The 16,635-nt window shown below is 39.0% G+C and overlaps 1 protein-coding gene across 4 annotated transcripts in view; it reads right to left on the bottom strand.

Moving 5' to 3' along the window:
* Window positions 1-15,766, bottom strand: part of LOC124136203 (transient receptor potential cation channel subfamily A member 1-like) — a 58,733-nt gene extending 42,967 nt beyond the window's left edge. The window contains exon 1 of one of the 4 annotated variants that reach the window (XM_048399615.1): window positions 15,646-15,766. In XM_048399615.1, coding sequence (XP_048255572.1) covers window positions 15,646-15,750 — 105 coding nt within the window. In that variant the 5' untranslated portion in view covers window positions 15,751-15,766. Of the gene's footprint in view, window positions 1-1,835; window positions 1,929-3,338; window positions 3,798-9,513; window positions 9,947-15,645 lie in introns of those variants that run through there. The other 3 variants (XM_046502065.2, XM_046502064.2, XM_048399616.1) reach the window with 3 other exon arrangements.
* Window positions 15,767-16,635: the final 869 nt, after the last annotated feature.

The raw sequence follows: 16,635 nt of genomic DNA, 5'->3' as shown, positions 1-16,635 counted from the left end.
AATAGAATAATGACACAATTGCGTAACAGTATTTTATAAGTGGTCACAAAATAGTATACACAACTATGGTAAGTGGGGTAAAATAAATACACCACTTGATTTAAACTGTATATTTAAACATAACATTCCGTTGTGACAGCAGCCGTAACTTGAATAACATACATACCTGTATTCTCTTGTACACCAATTCTGTAACGGGCCGAAGTTGTTTTTGCGACACAATTAATTTTTCTTTTAGTGAAATCTATGAAAAGACTGGAATGTACAAATGAATGACTGCCCTCGTAGTTTTTATACCTCATTTGTGATATTTATGAACCCCGAGGGGTAAGTGAACGACCGTTTACAGTCTCTTTGGCTGTAACGTCACGACTAACGATTTCACCGCTATTTCATCATTTAGGAGAGCAGTTGTCATAGATACAGAAAGGGAATCAGTGAATTGTCAGTGCCGTAACCAGCCGCGCGCGCGCGCGTGCGTGCGTGCGTGTGTGTGTGTGTGTGTGTGTGTGTGTGTGTGTGTTGGGAGGGGGGGGGGGGGGGGGGTTGTTATAGAAAACAGTTTTATTTGAATCATGAAAATACAAGCTGGGGACAACTGATATTTGTACAAATATTTGCCCCCCTGTCAAAAAAAGTTAACTACAGCCTTGATTGTTCACAGCACATGCTTCCGACAATGAATAAAGATATAATCAGATGAATCGACAAAACTCCTTCCATTTTCGTAGGAAACCTCTCTCAAAGCAACGTCGAATGTATGATTCCGACTATATCATGAGGATGTGTTTATGAATCACTATCAAATAATGATGACACCAGGTGTTCGCGAAAGGGTGAGCGTATCCTGCCCCACCGGTGGCACCGGTCACAAACACATGCAAAGGCAACAGTGTTTGAATATGAAAAATATGGGAGTACTTAAAATGACAAACATGTACCCAGTTATTGTTATTAATTAAAGATGTTTTGTATTTACCTCTACGACAGAACGAGTGTAGATAGCATTGTATTGGATCATGTTCACGGATGCGTCCTGTTTGCAATATATCTGCTGGAGATGAATTATATCATTTCGTATTCAATTTCAAAGACTTTTCACTTGTAAAGAGATATCTGTATTAAAAAACCTTTGTAAATTCTGTAAATATGTAATGCAAATTGTAAAATCTTCCGGCTAACCACATATCCGCTATTATTATGTGTATTTTGCTGTCATTTTGTACCTCATATGCCGAGGATCTCGGCCTGATCGTAATAAAGTTCTGTTCTGTTCTGTTCTGTTATGTCAACATTATATTGAATTACGTAAAGCTTATTAACCAGAATTGCAATTTCCAACTTTTTTAAATGCAAAAGTTTGTCGTGTACAGCCCATGATGCTTCATGGAAACGTCTGCAATATTATGTTTATCACGCATACACTAAGAGACGTGACGGCGTACAATCTATGTAAATTGTTTCACATCGCATTATTGACATATAATATATCCTGTATATGGGCCAAAGGCTTCCACACAAATAAACTATTTTGACTCTAGATTGTTTGATAGACATTACTGAGAAGTTGACGGATGACAAGGTAGACACAATTTTATGGATAACAAGTTCTTAAATACTGTAAAAAGCGACGTTTCGGTAAAGATCCTTATACCTTTGTCAAGCAAGACTGTCTATACCGAAACGTATCTTTTTTAAGTATTAAAGAAGTTGTTATCCATAAAATTGTGTCTATCTTATTTTGACTTTGTGACTTTTTTACATTGATTCTTTTTCTGAACTTTTAACCTGATTAAAAAATATCAGGAATAGAAAATATGAAATACAGACACTACCTTTTGAGCCCATTCATCCATAACCACTGAGCCCTGTTTATCGAATACCTTACGTCTCTGACCTGGCCGTCTCTTCATAGCTGTTTAGCCGGGTGGTGTGAATGAGGTTTAAAATGCTTGTAATGTTACATATATGGGCTTTTTTTTCATTTAATAACAGCGTTGTGTATGGGGATTCGAAATGAGTGTGTTAACGCCAGGGGGGTGGATAATTCAGCGATTTCGTTATCACGCGTGTGTTGTGAAATTCTATTTATAGATTCCCGGAGTTATAAAGCTCCCATGTCCTGAAATTGTGCTTGTCATCCTGCAACTAGAAGCTTCGCGGGGAACACGCAGTTAGGTGGGGCGACGGTGGGAGTAAATACCAGGGCATTGTCAACTTATGATAGAATTTCAAGTTCATGTTATGGGATTTGATGAGATTAAAGCTTGGAGTGTGTGAACGAGGCTTGAATAAATGTCGGGGTGGGGATGCACAAGAGAAGATGAAGCAGGGGAACTGTCACACTGGACCGTCTTCGGGGCAGGGGCGGTGAGGCTGACCGAGGTGTGGGGCTTAGTTAACCGACCCTCGTGACTGACGGCGGAGATATTGATATATGTGTAGTCTGAATTGGGTGGCTAGAGGGCCGGCTAGAGTGTGGGTATGTTTCGAAACGAAGGCTGTGAGTTGAAGGGCGTCTTCTTAATTGGGGGTCAGAGCGACCAGGGAAGAGGTGAGTGCGTTCACCCATCGCGATATACCTCCCTCTTAACAATAACCAACAGTACTTTAGTTCCTTTCAAGAAGACATGGCTGTTCTAGATGTGCCATGACGAAAGGCAGTGATACCTTCTTGTAAAGGTTCACCTGTATGTGTTAAGTCCGATCAAGCGTGAAACATATAGGTAATACTATTCAATTCCTCGAGGTCAATACAGATGTTTTGCCAGCGACTCATGCTTCACACATGAATGGCTAACATACAGCGTTACAAGACACCCTGCATGAAGATAGCAGTGTATTTCATGGTGTGGTTTGTTATTTAGTCAGTACCCGGATGAAGAGATAGAGGAATGCTCCTTTCCCGAACGACGGTTGAATGTTACTGACTTCACAAAAGGAAGGAGGTGGGGTAACAAATGGGGGGGGGGGGGGGGGGGGGGGGTTAGAGGGATGCGTGTGTAGGATAGTGGGAGTGATTACACATCCGGTAGAAGATATCTGTCATGTTTGTATGCCACAAAATTATAAACAGAAAGATGTGTCGCCAGTTTATTCAGTAAGGGTTTGCAGCGTGAAATATGTAACTTTGACATGACCCTTTAGTTAGCTTGAACAAATAGCCTGCAGCCTTCATTGACAAATGAAATGTATTTCCAGGTCGTATCAGCTCGACTTGGGCATACTTTGGCTATGTTTACACACACTAGTCAATGTCAACGAAACATGGCTCCTACGTCAACACATTTTCCCGACAGTACGCTCAACATTGCATCAATTCTTATAGTGTACTCTACCTTAATCATCCGGAACGGGCTCTCATCAACAAGGCAGAAGTCTTTCTCGATGGTAGTGTTCTGGGGAGTGTTTCGGATACGGGACAAGGGTATCTTCCCGACCCACGTTCTATCCTTACCTCTGTCTTTCGTGGGGACGCTAAAATAGGAAATACTGTTACGTTGACTAGACTGTGACTTGTTTATGCTGCTTCCGAGCGACTTTCGGCGAAGTGATTTGAGCATGTTGCCTCCGCGTAGCTCGTTGAATGATTGATACACTAACAGTGATTAAGCTGTACTGACACCGCGAAGTGTTAACTACGGCGGTATATGCCCCCGACTAGAACATTCGCTCCCGTTGTGTGCCTCAGTGACGACAATTCCCGGAGGACAACTGCACAAACGGTGTGTACTCCTTGTAATTGTCACAGTAGTTAGAGCAGCGTGGAGAATGTTCTACAACTATTCATGTGCTGTTCCTGCTCAGCACTCAGCCTATTAAGCCGCGGCGATAAATCGGAAGTATTTGTTTAGCAATCGTCTACCTGACACACAAATCAGTGAGCCCTGATAAAGACTCCGGGGAGTTCAGAATAATATCGTTCCGTCATAAATCACCATGGGTTTAGTTGCCCATATTGCTTGAGATTTTCAACGCAGACAGGAAGAGATGACCGGTTTAGAGTGTCAGGTTACCGGGGACAGTTCACAAAGTTATCAACAGTTCACAAAGAGAGTATTATCGGAAAATCACTGACATTACGTGGAGCATGCACACGACTTAACATATCCGGTGACAGAGGAGCACTTTGCTCTGAATCTATTTCCATAGGAATATAAAGTATTAGTATGCATGTAGTAGAACATTGGAGAAATATCTGGATCAATATGCAATATGTAAAAAGCAAATGTTATGTCATAGAACTTGGGTACGAAAATGGCGATTCCACTTGATCCCACTTAAAATGAATTAAGGTGAAAATCCTATTATACTAACAACGTAGACCTATTGTAAACAGTCAATTATACGGCCATCTAAACTTGTCATCGTTTCTCTGTGTCGTTTTTCTTCTTTAAAACAAAGACGGCATATGCTTTTCCCATCCTGACGAGCATTATTTCAGCGCATCCATACTTTAGTGACAACAGTTCACAACGTTTGAGGTACAATCGAGCATGCACTTTTTACCAATTTGTTAAAAAGTTGTTTGATCACGGTTACAACATTCAAGGCTTTAGTACAGTTTTCAACCCGTTTGGAGCAGACATGTAGAGAATATTCCAAATCTGACACATCTCTATTTTGACTTGTACCACATGTTCCAGTGTCCTTTTAGTTGAACAATTGACTTTGTATGTGTTTGTGACGGGTGCAGCTGTTGGGCAGGCTAAACTAACATTCTCGGGAACACATGGTATCATCATTACTAGTATAAGGGTAACGCTATTTTTCAGGGCATTATCATTTGCAGAAGCCCGAGGTCTTCCATTAACTGCCCGACGAAGGAGCCCGTCGATTGTACAAGTCACCACGCGGGGGCGTGACTGGCGATACGTGATGCCATGATGTGGACGATGACTTGTCATTATTGAAATCTACGTGGATTATATATTATCGATTCATTGCCTGCTTTTAATAGAAGGATTATTGAAGGTCTCGCGACTATTTTGTTACGCGCTCTGACCCAAGGAGTAATGACATCATGTAAACATGAGTATAATGTAGGTGTTATGTTGATGCCAATTCTATATTGCATCACTTTCTATTGAATATGGGAAGGGTGTTGTCGCTTTTATTGCAATGACTATGCAAGTTCCTTAATATCTTGATACTGAACGTAACTGTCTGTCTGTGTATATGAGTCTGTAGTCTGGGCTGGTGTCTTTAATACCTTAATACTGTCTGTCACTCTGTCTGTCTGCCTGTGTCTATGAGCACGTATGTTGTTGTTGCTCTTAAGTGTACATGTTTAAGAGGTCGCCTTCTGCCTTAGCAATTTCGGCTGACCTGTCCCTCTTTGACCTCGAGTACGTATTTTGGGGCTGGTGTCATCAATAACTCAAAACTAAACATATCCGTCTGACGATCTATCTGTCTATCAGTGTTACCGTCTGTCTGTCAGTCTGTGTGTATGACTGTGTATTTGTGTCTATGCCTGTGTCTTTAATTCATTAATATTGAATAGAAATGTCTGTCAGTGTCTGTGTGTGTTTATCACTATTACCGTGTCTGTCTGTCTGTCTCCGTTTATATATTGGTCAGTGTCTGTTGGTGTCTGTCTGTCCGTGTCTGTCCGACTGTTTCTATATCTGCCTGTCTTCCGGTAATAATATCTCTTCTGAACAATTCAAACACACACCAACGTGTATATAAAATATTTAATTTTCTTACTGTTTATCCAAATTGCAACATCTTTCGTATCGCACCATTCTTAAGCGTGAGATACCGAATATAGATTTCTAATTTTGCAGATGAATTTGATTTTAATTTAATCAGTTCAGTTACGATATCACAAATACACATCCGAATAAAAGGTATTGTTAGTTAAGTTCTCAAGGTTGCTTGAAGCATTTACAAACAGAAACATACTGGTGAAGAACTGCAGGAACACATATGTAATATGTCATTAGAACGAACACGTGTATCAAGAACAAGGACTCAGACAGTGTTAGAGACACGTGTATCACAGCCCTGCCAAATTTAATCTAGTTCTTATATGTTTGCAATAAAAATCCGTTGTCTTATTCCTAGTATTCATTTCCTCCGTGACAATTCTTGGTTGTAAGTGAGTGAGTACAGTCTCTTTAGTCTATTTTAGAAGTATTCCAACAATATCAGAGAGGGAGACACCAGAAAAAGGCCTCACACATTGTACCTATGTAGGAAATCGAACCAGGGTCATCGGCGTTGCGAGAGAACGCTTAACCACTAGGGTACAGTCACCCCGCCCCACCCCTTGTGTAAAGTTTTACAGATATAAACGTTCTTGCATAGAATGTTTGTCGTCAACACTGATGTTTGTTCTAATACTTGGTATTAACATTTATATTTCATGATCCCCTACGTTTTTCAAGAGTATATTTACTTATTCAAAGTCGTCGAACATGCTGTCGACATTTCATCTTACGTCTCCTATGCATGATCATGCATACCCCTCAGACAAACATATCACTATCAAACGTAATGCATATTGTGTTCCTCGAAGGCTTTATTAAGATGCTCACATGAAAGAAAAATGGCAGCTATCAAGAGACCTAATTTGGTCTTCTGGTCGTAAACAATTAACAAGCCTAGTATCATTATTTATAGCCCACTATCAGTGCCACCACAGGCAACTGCCCCCACTGCAAACAACCCGAAACCACAGAACACGCACTCATCCACTGCACCCACTACCAAACACACAGAACCACACTACAAACCAACCTCAATCTAAATAAGGTTCCTACTCTAGATGAAATACTAAACCCTCAAAATAAACTAGAAAACTTCAAGGCCCTAGGCGTATTCCTAATCAAAACAGGCCTAATTAAGCGCATCTAAAAACTAATTAATCTACCAATCCAAAATCCAATAAACATACAAACACCCACCTCACCCGGCTCCCTTAGTTCCCTCCTCCACCCACCTCGGCATTTATTCCAAATTTTAAAATTTCAAAAATCGATATAAGCAACCCCTAAAAGCCCCCTCTTGGGTTGCACTCACCACTTTCACCCTTCTCGGAATACACTAAATGGCCTGGCCAGGCCCGTGTGCGAAATACGCTGCAGTCGGAAAGCGCACGTTAAATCTTCTATATCAGTCAGTCAGTCAGTCACCCGGCAGAGGAGGGCTTTGCGCTGTGCACACACGGATTGCGTGACTAACACCCTGGAGTAGCTGTGATGAAGGGTATTGCAACTACGATGTGAAACATTTCCTGAAGCCTGTCGATTGTACAAGTCACCACGCGGGGGCGTGACTGGCGATACGTGATGCCATGATGTGGACGATGACTTGTCATTATTGAAATCTACGTGGATTATATATTATCGATTCATTGCCTGCTTTTAATAGAAGGATTATTGTTGGTCTCACGACTATGTTGTTACGCGCTCTGACCCAAGGAGTAATGCCATCATGTAAATATATAATATAGATGTTATGTTTGATGTTAATTAATCGGTTCCGATATCACAAATGCACATCCGGATAAAAAGTATTGTTAGTTACACAATCCGATATCACAAATGCACATCCGGATAAAAAGTATTGTTAGTTACAGTTCTAAAGGTTGTTTGAAGACTTCACAAACACAAAATACTGATGAAGAACTACAAGAACACATATGTAACATATCATTAGAACGTACACGTGCCACAAGAACAAGGACTCAAACACAGTGTTAGAGACACGTGTATCACAACCCAGCCAAATTGAATCTGGTTCTTATATGTTTACTATAAAGTATCCGTTGTCTTATTCCTATTTCTTCCTTGATAATTCTCGGTTGTAAGTGAGTGAATATAGTTTCACGCCGCCGTTAGCAATATTCCAGCAATATCACGGCGGGGGACACCAGAAATAGGCTTCACACATTGTACCTATGTAGGGAATCGAACCCGGGCCCTCGGCGTGACGAGAGAACGCTTTAACCACTAGGCTACCAATAGGTAGTAAAGTTATGTTTTAATTGACTTTTCACGAACTTTTCACGCACTGAAAATACAATTAACGATAATGTTTACGCCATATTGTAATAGCCTAGTAATGATAAGAGACAGTTTTATTAAAAGAGGTAAGAAAACTGCGTAAAACGTTATCACCTAAATATATAAATTTATTATCCAATTTAACATCTGTCTAGATTCATTGTACATTTGAACACATTATTACGTTAAAGTGTCTAAATCACTTTTAGGGCATGTCACCATCTTTATCTGCAATGAATAATATATATATATATAGTCCTGTACCACCGTTGGTGGTTTTTCAGAGAAATAAAACTAAAAACTCAAACTCAAACTCTTCCGTGGGGTCGAAAACAAACGATTTAAACACGTGTGTGTAAGCTACGTTTTCCGAACTAAATAACGAAAACCACAAAAATATTTCCAAACTTCGAGACAAGTTTTGCGATGTTGATATAATTATTGTTGAACTAGGCATGTTATCCTGATATTGTGTTCATTTTACGCTACTTTCTAAGAGCACCATACAACGTTTGATCAAGGTTACGACGTTCAAGGCCTCAGTAAAGCTTTCAAAAGGATTTAGATGGTAAACACGTGGAGGACATTTTAAAATTTGACGCATCAGTGAAAAAAGGTTGACCGATGCAACTCCCTATTTGAACTTGTGCTATATGGTCCCGTGCTTTTCCGCTAAAGCGCGCGGTTCCAAATTAAAATAAGAGGCATTTACTCTTCAGTGGAACTACATCAAATTTCAAAACACAGTCGGTATATCTCTTAAGTGAATCATAAGCACATGCTCGTACAATTTAATCTTTTGTCGCATTAATTAATTAATTAATTAACAAAGAAGTTCAACATTTTTAACAGTGTATATGTATCGATAGTGCAATTAACTTACCTATTACTGAAAAAGTGGAATTCGCCTTTCAAGGCATTATTGCGTTGTTGAAATTGTCATTTGAGCATTAAGGATTGAAACATTGATTGTTTACATCATAGCGAATACGTAGAGACAAATAGTATTATACTTGATAAGATGTAGCAATATCGATGATGAAGAAGAAGATATTAATGATGCAGATGATGATGATGATGATGATGATGATGATGATTAATTATGATGGTGATGATGAGGGTGCTGCTGCTGCTGCTGAGGATTATAATATGACACGTGGAACTATAAAACAGTAACTGTTATGCTTGGTTATAATGACTAAGTCCGTTATATAAATATTTCATTATTATACGCGAGAGATATAAAAATCGTTTGTTCGTTGTTTATTTTATCTGGTAGTATTTGCTAAGTTCGCATAAAGATTCTTAATAAATAACAGAAAGTCGTCCAGTAGAACATAACCACTCATCGTCATACTGGCTGTGAAAATACACGTACATGATGGCGACTTGGAACGATGAGTAACCGCCATACACTTTACCATACACCGCTGTTTCACATTGACATACACCACTCTTTGACGTACGTATCTCTTTCGCATTCACCACTGCAACCTACCTTCAGCATTCGGAAAGGACTTTCGGTTAGGAGACACACGTCACCGACCACCGTCATCAGGAGTTGTGTCTTGGGGTGAGAGGCCCAAGGATAAACGAGAGACTGTGTTGTCCTACTCCAGCGTTCCTTGGTCTTTCCCAATCACAAAGTCTCTATTCACTGTATTCGAACCCCGAGCGGTCCTATTCACACTTGCGTGGGTAATAACGGCCTCCGCCCTTTCAGTCCTTGCAACATTGTAACACTGGAATGTCCGCCACAACCACTTTCTCCCTACAGAACACTAAGGAGGTATTCAGTCGGACATACGGGTTGTCCGCTTCTCTGATAGTATCAGTGTCCAACATTACAGACCTGGAATGGTCATTGATTCATAGTGCTGTATAATTGAATAAATACACGCCACTCATCAGTTATAGAGCTGCAAACAATATGAATGTTTTGGGTCTCACTACAAATATTTGCGTTTGACAGGTATGTATGCAGGCGGCTCATTAAGCACACTCTGCTAGGCAGTGTCAGTACTTATTATAATATATTGATCCGCCGCACGTTGACGTTATGTGAGATCATCATTATTGGTAAATTACAGCGCCATCGAAGCACCGATGGGGATTTCGGGTTACAATTGGTCTTCATGGAACTGGAACCTATGATTGTCTCACGAGGCGACAGAATGGATCGGGGGGTCAGGCTCGGTGGGTTGGTTGATTCACTCATACCCCGACGGCGTTGAATGTTGCTCAGAATATCAATCACTGGTTTGTCCGGCGCAGAATTAATTATAAACAGGCTGCCTTCATATAGCTCGAATAATGTGTCAAACAGCAAACAAACAAATAAACAACTCATGTGTGTCCCAAACGCTATACCTCCCTTACTTTAATTATGAATCGAAGGTCTGTATTGGTGAGGATCCGGGGAAGAATTGGTCTTCAGCAACCTATGCTTGTCGTAAGAGGGGACTAACCGGCTCGGGTGGTCAGATTCGCTGACTTGGTTGATGTAGCTCATCGTATCTCAATTGCGTGGATGGATGCTCATGATGTCAATCACTGGATTGTCTGATCCAGACTCGATTATTAACAGACCGCCGTCATATAGATGGAATATTGCTGAGTGTGACGTTGAACAACAAACAAACACATTAATAAACAAAACGAATGTTTGTTCTCTCATGGAGGGCAATTGTACCATTGGACCATGTTATGTATGGCTACCGATAATATGTTTTTATCTTCAAGAAATAATAGAGTTTGGGTACCATAATGAAAAGAGTTAAAATTTGTATTTTCTGGTTGGAGAAACAAATGCTCAGTAAATATGTATCTGTACACATTGTGTAATAGTATTACCTGCTGATGAACTATGTTCGTTGATTCAAAGAAGAGTGTGGGTGGCGCCCTGGACGCCTACATCATTTCAATTTGTAGGACACACCAGATATAAACCGACACCACATGCTTCCATGTTCTAGTACAATGAAACCTTTGTTTTGTTGTTTTGCAATATGCTGAGTTTGTTAAATCATTATAAAGGAGTTTCTGTATTCTTTTAACCAATGTTAAACACGGACATATCGCGAGAAACACACGCGTATGCGGTGCTTAACGATAATAAAAGAGTAATTTTAAATGATTTTTTATATAGAATATTATTTAAAAGAGTAATTTATAATATAGAATATTATTTAAAAGAGTAATTTAAATACAGAATAATATTTAATGAGAAATAGTTCTTTTTTTTCGAAAGAAAGGTTTGCTAACTTACAACACGGATAAAACGATTTATTGATAAGATCAGTTGTGTAGAATTGGATCAACACAGATGCATTGCGTTATAACCTGTTATAAAGTGTTCTTGGAAATAGATAATGGGTAGACACATAACTATTCCTATTAGAAAAAAAACAAGAATTCATTGTGTTATCGCAACAGCCGAATGATATTCCAGCAGAGCATAAAGTTCCTGATGCTTAACAAGTTATTAATACATGGTGGTAATGGTCAGGCTTCATTAAACAGTGCCGTCCCAGTGTTTTTAGTATTCTTACTTCTCTGAATGATTTAACCATTTCAGTTTGGAATCGTCCTCTTCCCAAGGCAATTATCGGCAAATCTATAAACGTCGAGTTGATACAGTACATCTACGACATTTACGTTATTGTAGCTCAATAAGACAAACTAACACAGCTTCTGGTTTACTGAGAATATTGCAGGAATATACATACATGTCAATAACCCAATTACCTAGTGTTCGTGAAGAAATATTAAGTGCAAAGTAAACATAATGCACGAAATATAATGGTATATATTCCTTTAATTCAAATGACACGGCAACACTTTGGAGTGCATTGACAATAACGTTGCCTAAGATTCTGTTGATTTATACTCATTAGACAAGATAAGTAAAAATGAATGTTGCTCCCACTGCTCTATTACAGATTATCAAGCTGTATTGTAAAGAGCGAGTATTGGGCAGAAAAAAACGGTTACTGATAGAAGGAGCAATGATCGATGCAGGCGGGTTATGATGACATGAAATCAGTAAGATCACGTGGCCTGATGTCGTTCATTGTTGCTGCCTGTACGAGTGTCCTTTATAAGTTAAGAAAGATCAGACTGAACAAGGTAAAAAACGTTACCACTTTGTGAAAGCCGTGAGTAAGGATTACAGTAAACTACGTTTATAACGAACACGCTTATAACGAACACGCTTATAACGAACTGTTTTATTGCCCCGTCCATTTGCTGTACATATTTTGTGTGTGTGCTTAAAACGAACTACGGTTATTACGAGTGAGTGAGTGAGTATGGTTTTACGCCGCTTTTAGCAATATTCCAGCAATATCACGGCGGGGGACACCAGAAATGGGCTTCACACAATGTACCCATGTCGGGAATCGAACCCGGGTCTTCGGCGTGACGAGCGAACGCTTTAACCACTAGGCTACCCGACCGCCCCACGGTTATTACGAACTAAATTTAGTGGTCCCTTTAAGTTCGTTATAACCGTAGTTTACTGTAGTTGTTTAGAAACTAAGTATATTATTATAATGGCTAATCCGGCATTCGAAAACAGGATCATGGAAAGTTGGCAATCATCTCGGTGATGCTTTAAACAACCCGTGCCCCTTGGTAAGACATTGAACCCTTGCATTATATGTAAACTGACAGGCAAAAGAATGTATACACTTGAAAACTGGATTTGACCAACGTTACTAGGCTGAAAACAGTCACCGAAACACTGCATACTTGAGGGGTCCAAAACACAGCTATGATACCCGTATCTTTCTCTCAACTCTAGAAACACTTCGCAGCTAATTCTCACTTACCTCATTAATTTGACACATCGATCCCTTTGTTTACATGCATTCTAAAACTTTACTAAAGTAATTGATCACTACATGCTTTTAGGATATAACGATTTATCGTTTTCCCTGTGTTGTCTTTGTAATTTGAAATGTGTAATTTATAATTTAAACATTGATTCTCGAGTCCGAGTACACATTTTCTTCCATGGATTTGTCTCATCTTAAGACCTGAAATATATCTACACATCTGCCGCATTTTATAAACGATTTTGTTCTTTCTATATAAATTTACTTACAGGAGAATTAATACCACATGGGATCTTCTGTGAACACATGATTTATTGAGTACAGAATTAGTTGAACAAATTTAATAATGGTTTACAGTTCAGCTGTTTTCAGCTGTTTTCAGCTGCATAATGCCCAGATCATTATTTCGATTGCTGCTGACGTCGCCCGCCGACTCTGCAGATATTGTCAGGCCGCTTCATTTACTGGTACAACGTACAGTGACCCCACTTTTATAGGACAGAAGTTATTGAGAACGGCCCGATTTAAAATATCCAGGATTATAACGCAGTATAATACATACGTGTACATGTATACGTATACATTGCTAACAGTAACGTGTCTTCTATTATCGGCCTAGCATGCCCGCAGAAAAAAACCGAGTTACATTGTATAAGTTATGAATCTCCAGATTTACTGTGTGAACAAATTATGTCATATTACGTCATATTTGTGAAAAATAGTTTATTGTATGTTTGATGCAAACCTTCTGTGTGTGATATCCACGCACGTCCAGTACATTATGCTTTTCTTTTAGATAATATTTATACGTAGTTTCAAAAGCGAGCGCAATTCGTCTCGGTGACAACGGAATATCTGAAATATACTACTCAAAAGAAGTTGAAGAGTACTCGATTCTTTTATATGACTATAGTTAATTTGTCGTGCCCTGACAAAAGAATCGGGTGTTCTTTGACTTCTTTTGAGTAATATATACCACTTGAACAAACGTGTTAGCTTTCTTGGGTTTCAAACTGTTCATGCTATTTGTATGAAGTATTCAAACCGGACAGATTTACCCCGCTATGATGTCACGTTTTCCTTTATTTTTGCCCTTTTATGTCACAAACAAGTTTTCAAAGTTATTTTCATCTTATACTGGAGCAAATATGTAAATTACAGTTAAAGATAGAACCCAAAGAAAAAAAGACAAACACTTCGATCTGGGGACGATTGACCACACACACTATCAGGACAGTCAATGACGCATGAGCCAGAACGCGGTGTGATAGAAACGTGAAACTAACCGAATCTGTAACGCCGTAATTGCACATGGTTGTTTGACGTACGTGCGGATAATACAAGGATTATTATTAAGAGTGTTATTGGGCTTACAACTCCCGGCTGTTGGTACACGAGCTGCAATATCAATTTACCTGTGGTGATAAAGTTAATCATATAGTTGAATAATAAGATCCTTGAATATATCGTTCGGACATACAGTCGACTGAGCATGCCAATAAAATTAATATATTAAATACTGGTATGAATATTTTGCGATTTGTAGATTCGCGCATATAACAAACGTAAATATGCACCCACCACGAATGATAAGTTTGTATAGCTGTTAAAATGTCGTCCGATAGATATATCGGACGGCATTGTAAAAGCTATATCGACTGATATATATGTAACACTATATATACATTTACTCCCGCGCCTGATTAAAAAATATATTTCACCCTAGTCTGAAAAATAAATAAAAGAATTCCAGTTTCATTGAATACTAAAACGTCAACGCCAGAGAATAATCAGTATTGGTTATCTGACGAAACATATTCCGGTAGGCGTTCCTGGCAACTAAGTGACCAAAATAAGTTGAAAGGATCACTGAACAGAAATGATGACATCAGTGAAGAAGCTTTTCTGAATTATAGGGGGGGGATATGGGAAGACGAAACATTCAGCCTGTACACCGATACAGACATCTGGCATGTAAATACACCAAATAATATATATGCACGTATAATACTATGCACGTAAATGGCCACATACACTTTGTGAAAATGCTCTAAATTTGTTCATTCATCAACCTACCTCTGTACATATATTAGTTTCATATAAGAGACAACCGATGCATTGTGTGTGTCCTTTATTTTCTCCTGACCCTCGTTGACATGCAAATAACATTCGGCTGTAACAATACATTTACTGCAATTAATAAGGGTATTTTTTAGTATCATAACAATAGCTACAACAAAACTATTTTTGTGTTCTTTGTTAATTGCATTGGATTTAGAATATGAAAATTACATTGGATTCAGAAATGAAAATGAATTGCCCCTCATCAGCTACTTAGAACGCTTAACACATAACTTAGCATATAACTTTTCGCGAACACCTGGTCTCATCACTGATATTCAGTGGTCCATACATGTAATTTTGACCTTTACGACAAATGGAATCTGTTTCGGCAGATAATCTAAAGTGCTATTTTCTTGCACTGACAATATATATTTACTCACAACGGACGAGGAATAACAATGCCATTACTTTTCTTTACCTTTTCACCATAGCAGCTGTTGTGTATCACGTAACATGAATCACAACTGTTTCAAGAGGAATTTCGGAGCATTACGTCTATTTAAAATGCTGTGATTTCGAATATTTTACAATCAATCTAAAGATTTAGCATCTAACGAATTCCAAGAAAATATAACATGTCTTCAAATGCACATACATGTGTACAGATACATCTCAAATCTGTCAAGTCTATCAAATACACAAACCTGACCAATCGGGAGAAACCTTACCTTGAGTATCCAGAAAGGTCCATCTTGTATGTTACACACGCATTCATATAGTTGTGTCTTTCCCCCACTTCCACCTTCCCCCATCACCATCGACTTGGCCAGCATCTTGAACTTCTTTTTGGCCATGCTTTTTGTCTAATGCAAAGAGACTAACTATATTCCGTAAAGCACCTTGATAGATTGCCGAAATGCGTCAACTGTCCTAAAAGTATCTTGCGACGTCAACAAGTCACCAAGTGTTCCTCACATATTCAGATATATCCCAAGAACAATGTACCAATGTTCGTCAAGGACAATCAGACAGTTCCCCTATCAGCCTGATTACACAATATACTAGTAATCACAGTAACTCTTTAATACACGGTGTTCAACGACGGCCCACCCGTCAGCGAAGCAGTGACTTTGGTAGCCTGTGCATCTCTTCATAGTACGGGCAGTGTAGTCGCTAGGTTACTCCAGTAACGGACAGTAATCAATACAAGGTATAGTCTACTGGGCACTGAGCATTATTTACAGTTACTTGGGAGAGGGAACTAATGAACACATCGCAGCTGATATTTACAGAAATAAATACAATTCAGTGTTGAATAGTCAATAAGTCAGGGCTTTGATTGGTTTGTTTTTGTGTTGTAAAAACGGTCCAGTTGTAATAGACAGTTAATTGTTATGGATCCAAAGAACCACTTATCCGAAAGGTAAAGCTGATATTACGTATCGAAGGATTACGTGATTATATCAAAGTATTTTAACCATGTCATGCGATTGGAGCTTAAGATATGGCAGAGCAAATTTTATATTTGTACTTGAAACAGCAGAAATTATGCACAACTGGCATCATACTATACCGGCAACACTTGTGATAACTCACAACTTTTACATTCATAAAATGTCTGAAAGGTTATACTGTTAGGAAGATTTACTGAGGTGTGTACTCGCCATTTCAAAGGTACATACAGTCAAGTCTCGTTTATCCGACAATCGGCTTTATCC

Source organism: Haliotis rufescens, unplaced genomic scaffold, assembly GCF_023055435.1.
Source record: "Haliotis rufescens isolate VD_foot unplaced genomic scaffold, xgHalRufe1.0.p SCAF_2, whole genome shotgun sequence".
In the NCBI taxonomy this organism is placed as follows: domain Eukaryota; kingdom Metazoa; phylum Mollusca; class Gastropoda; order Lepetellida; family Haliotidae; genus Haliotis; species Haliotis rufescens.
The sequence above is the reverse complement of the archived record's forward strand: the minus strand, read 5'-3'. Positions and strand labels throughout refer to the sequence as shown.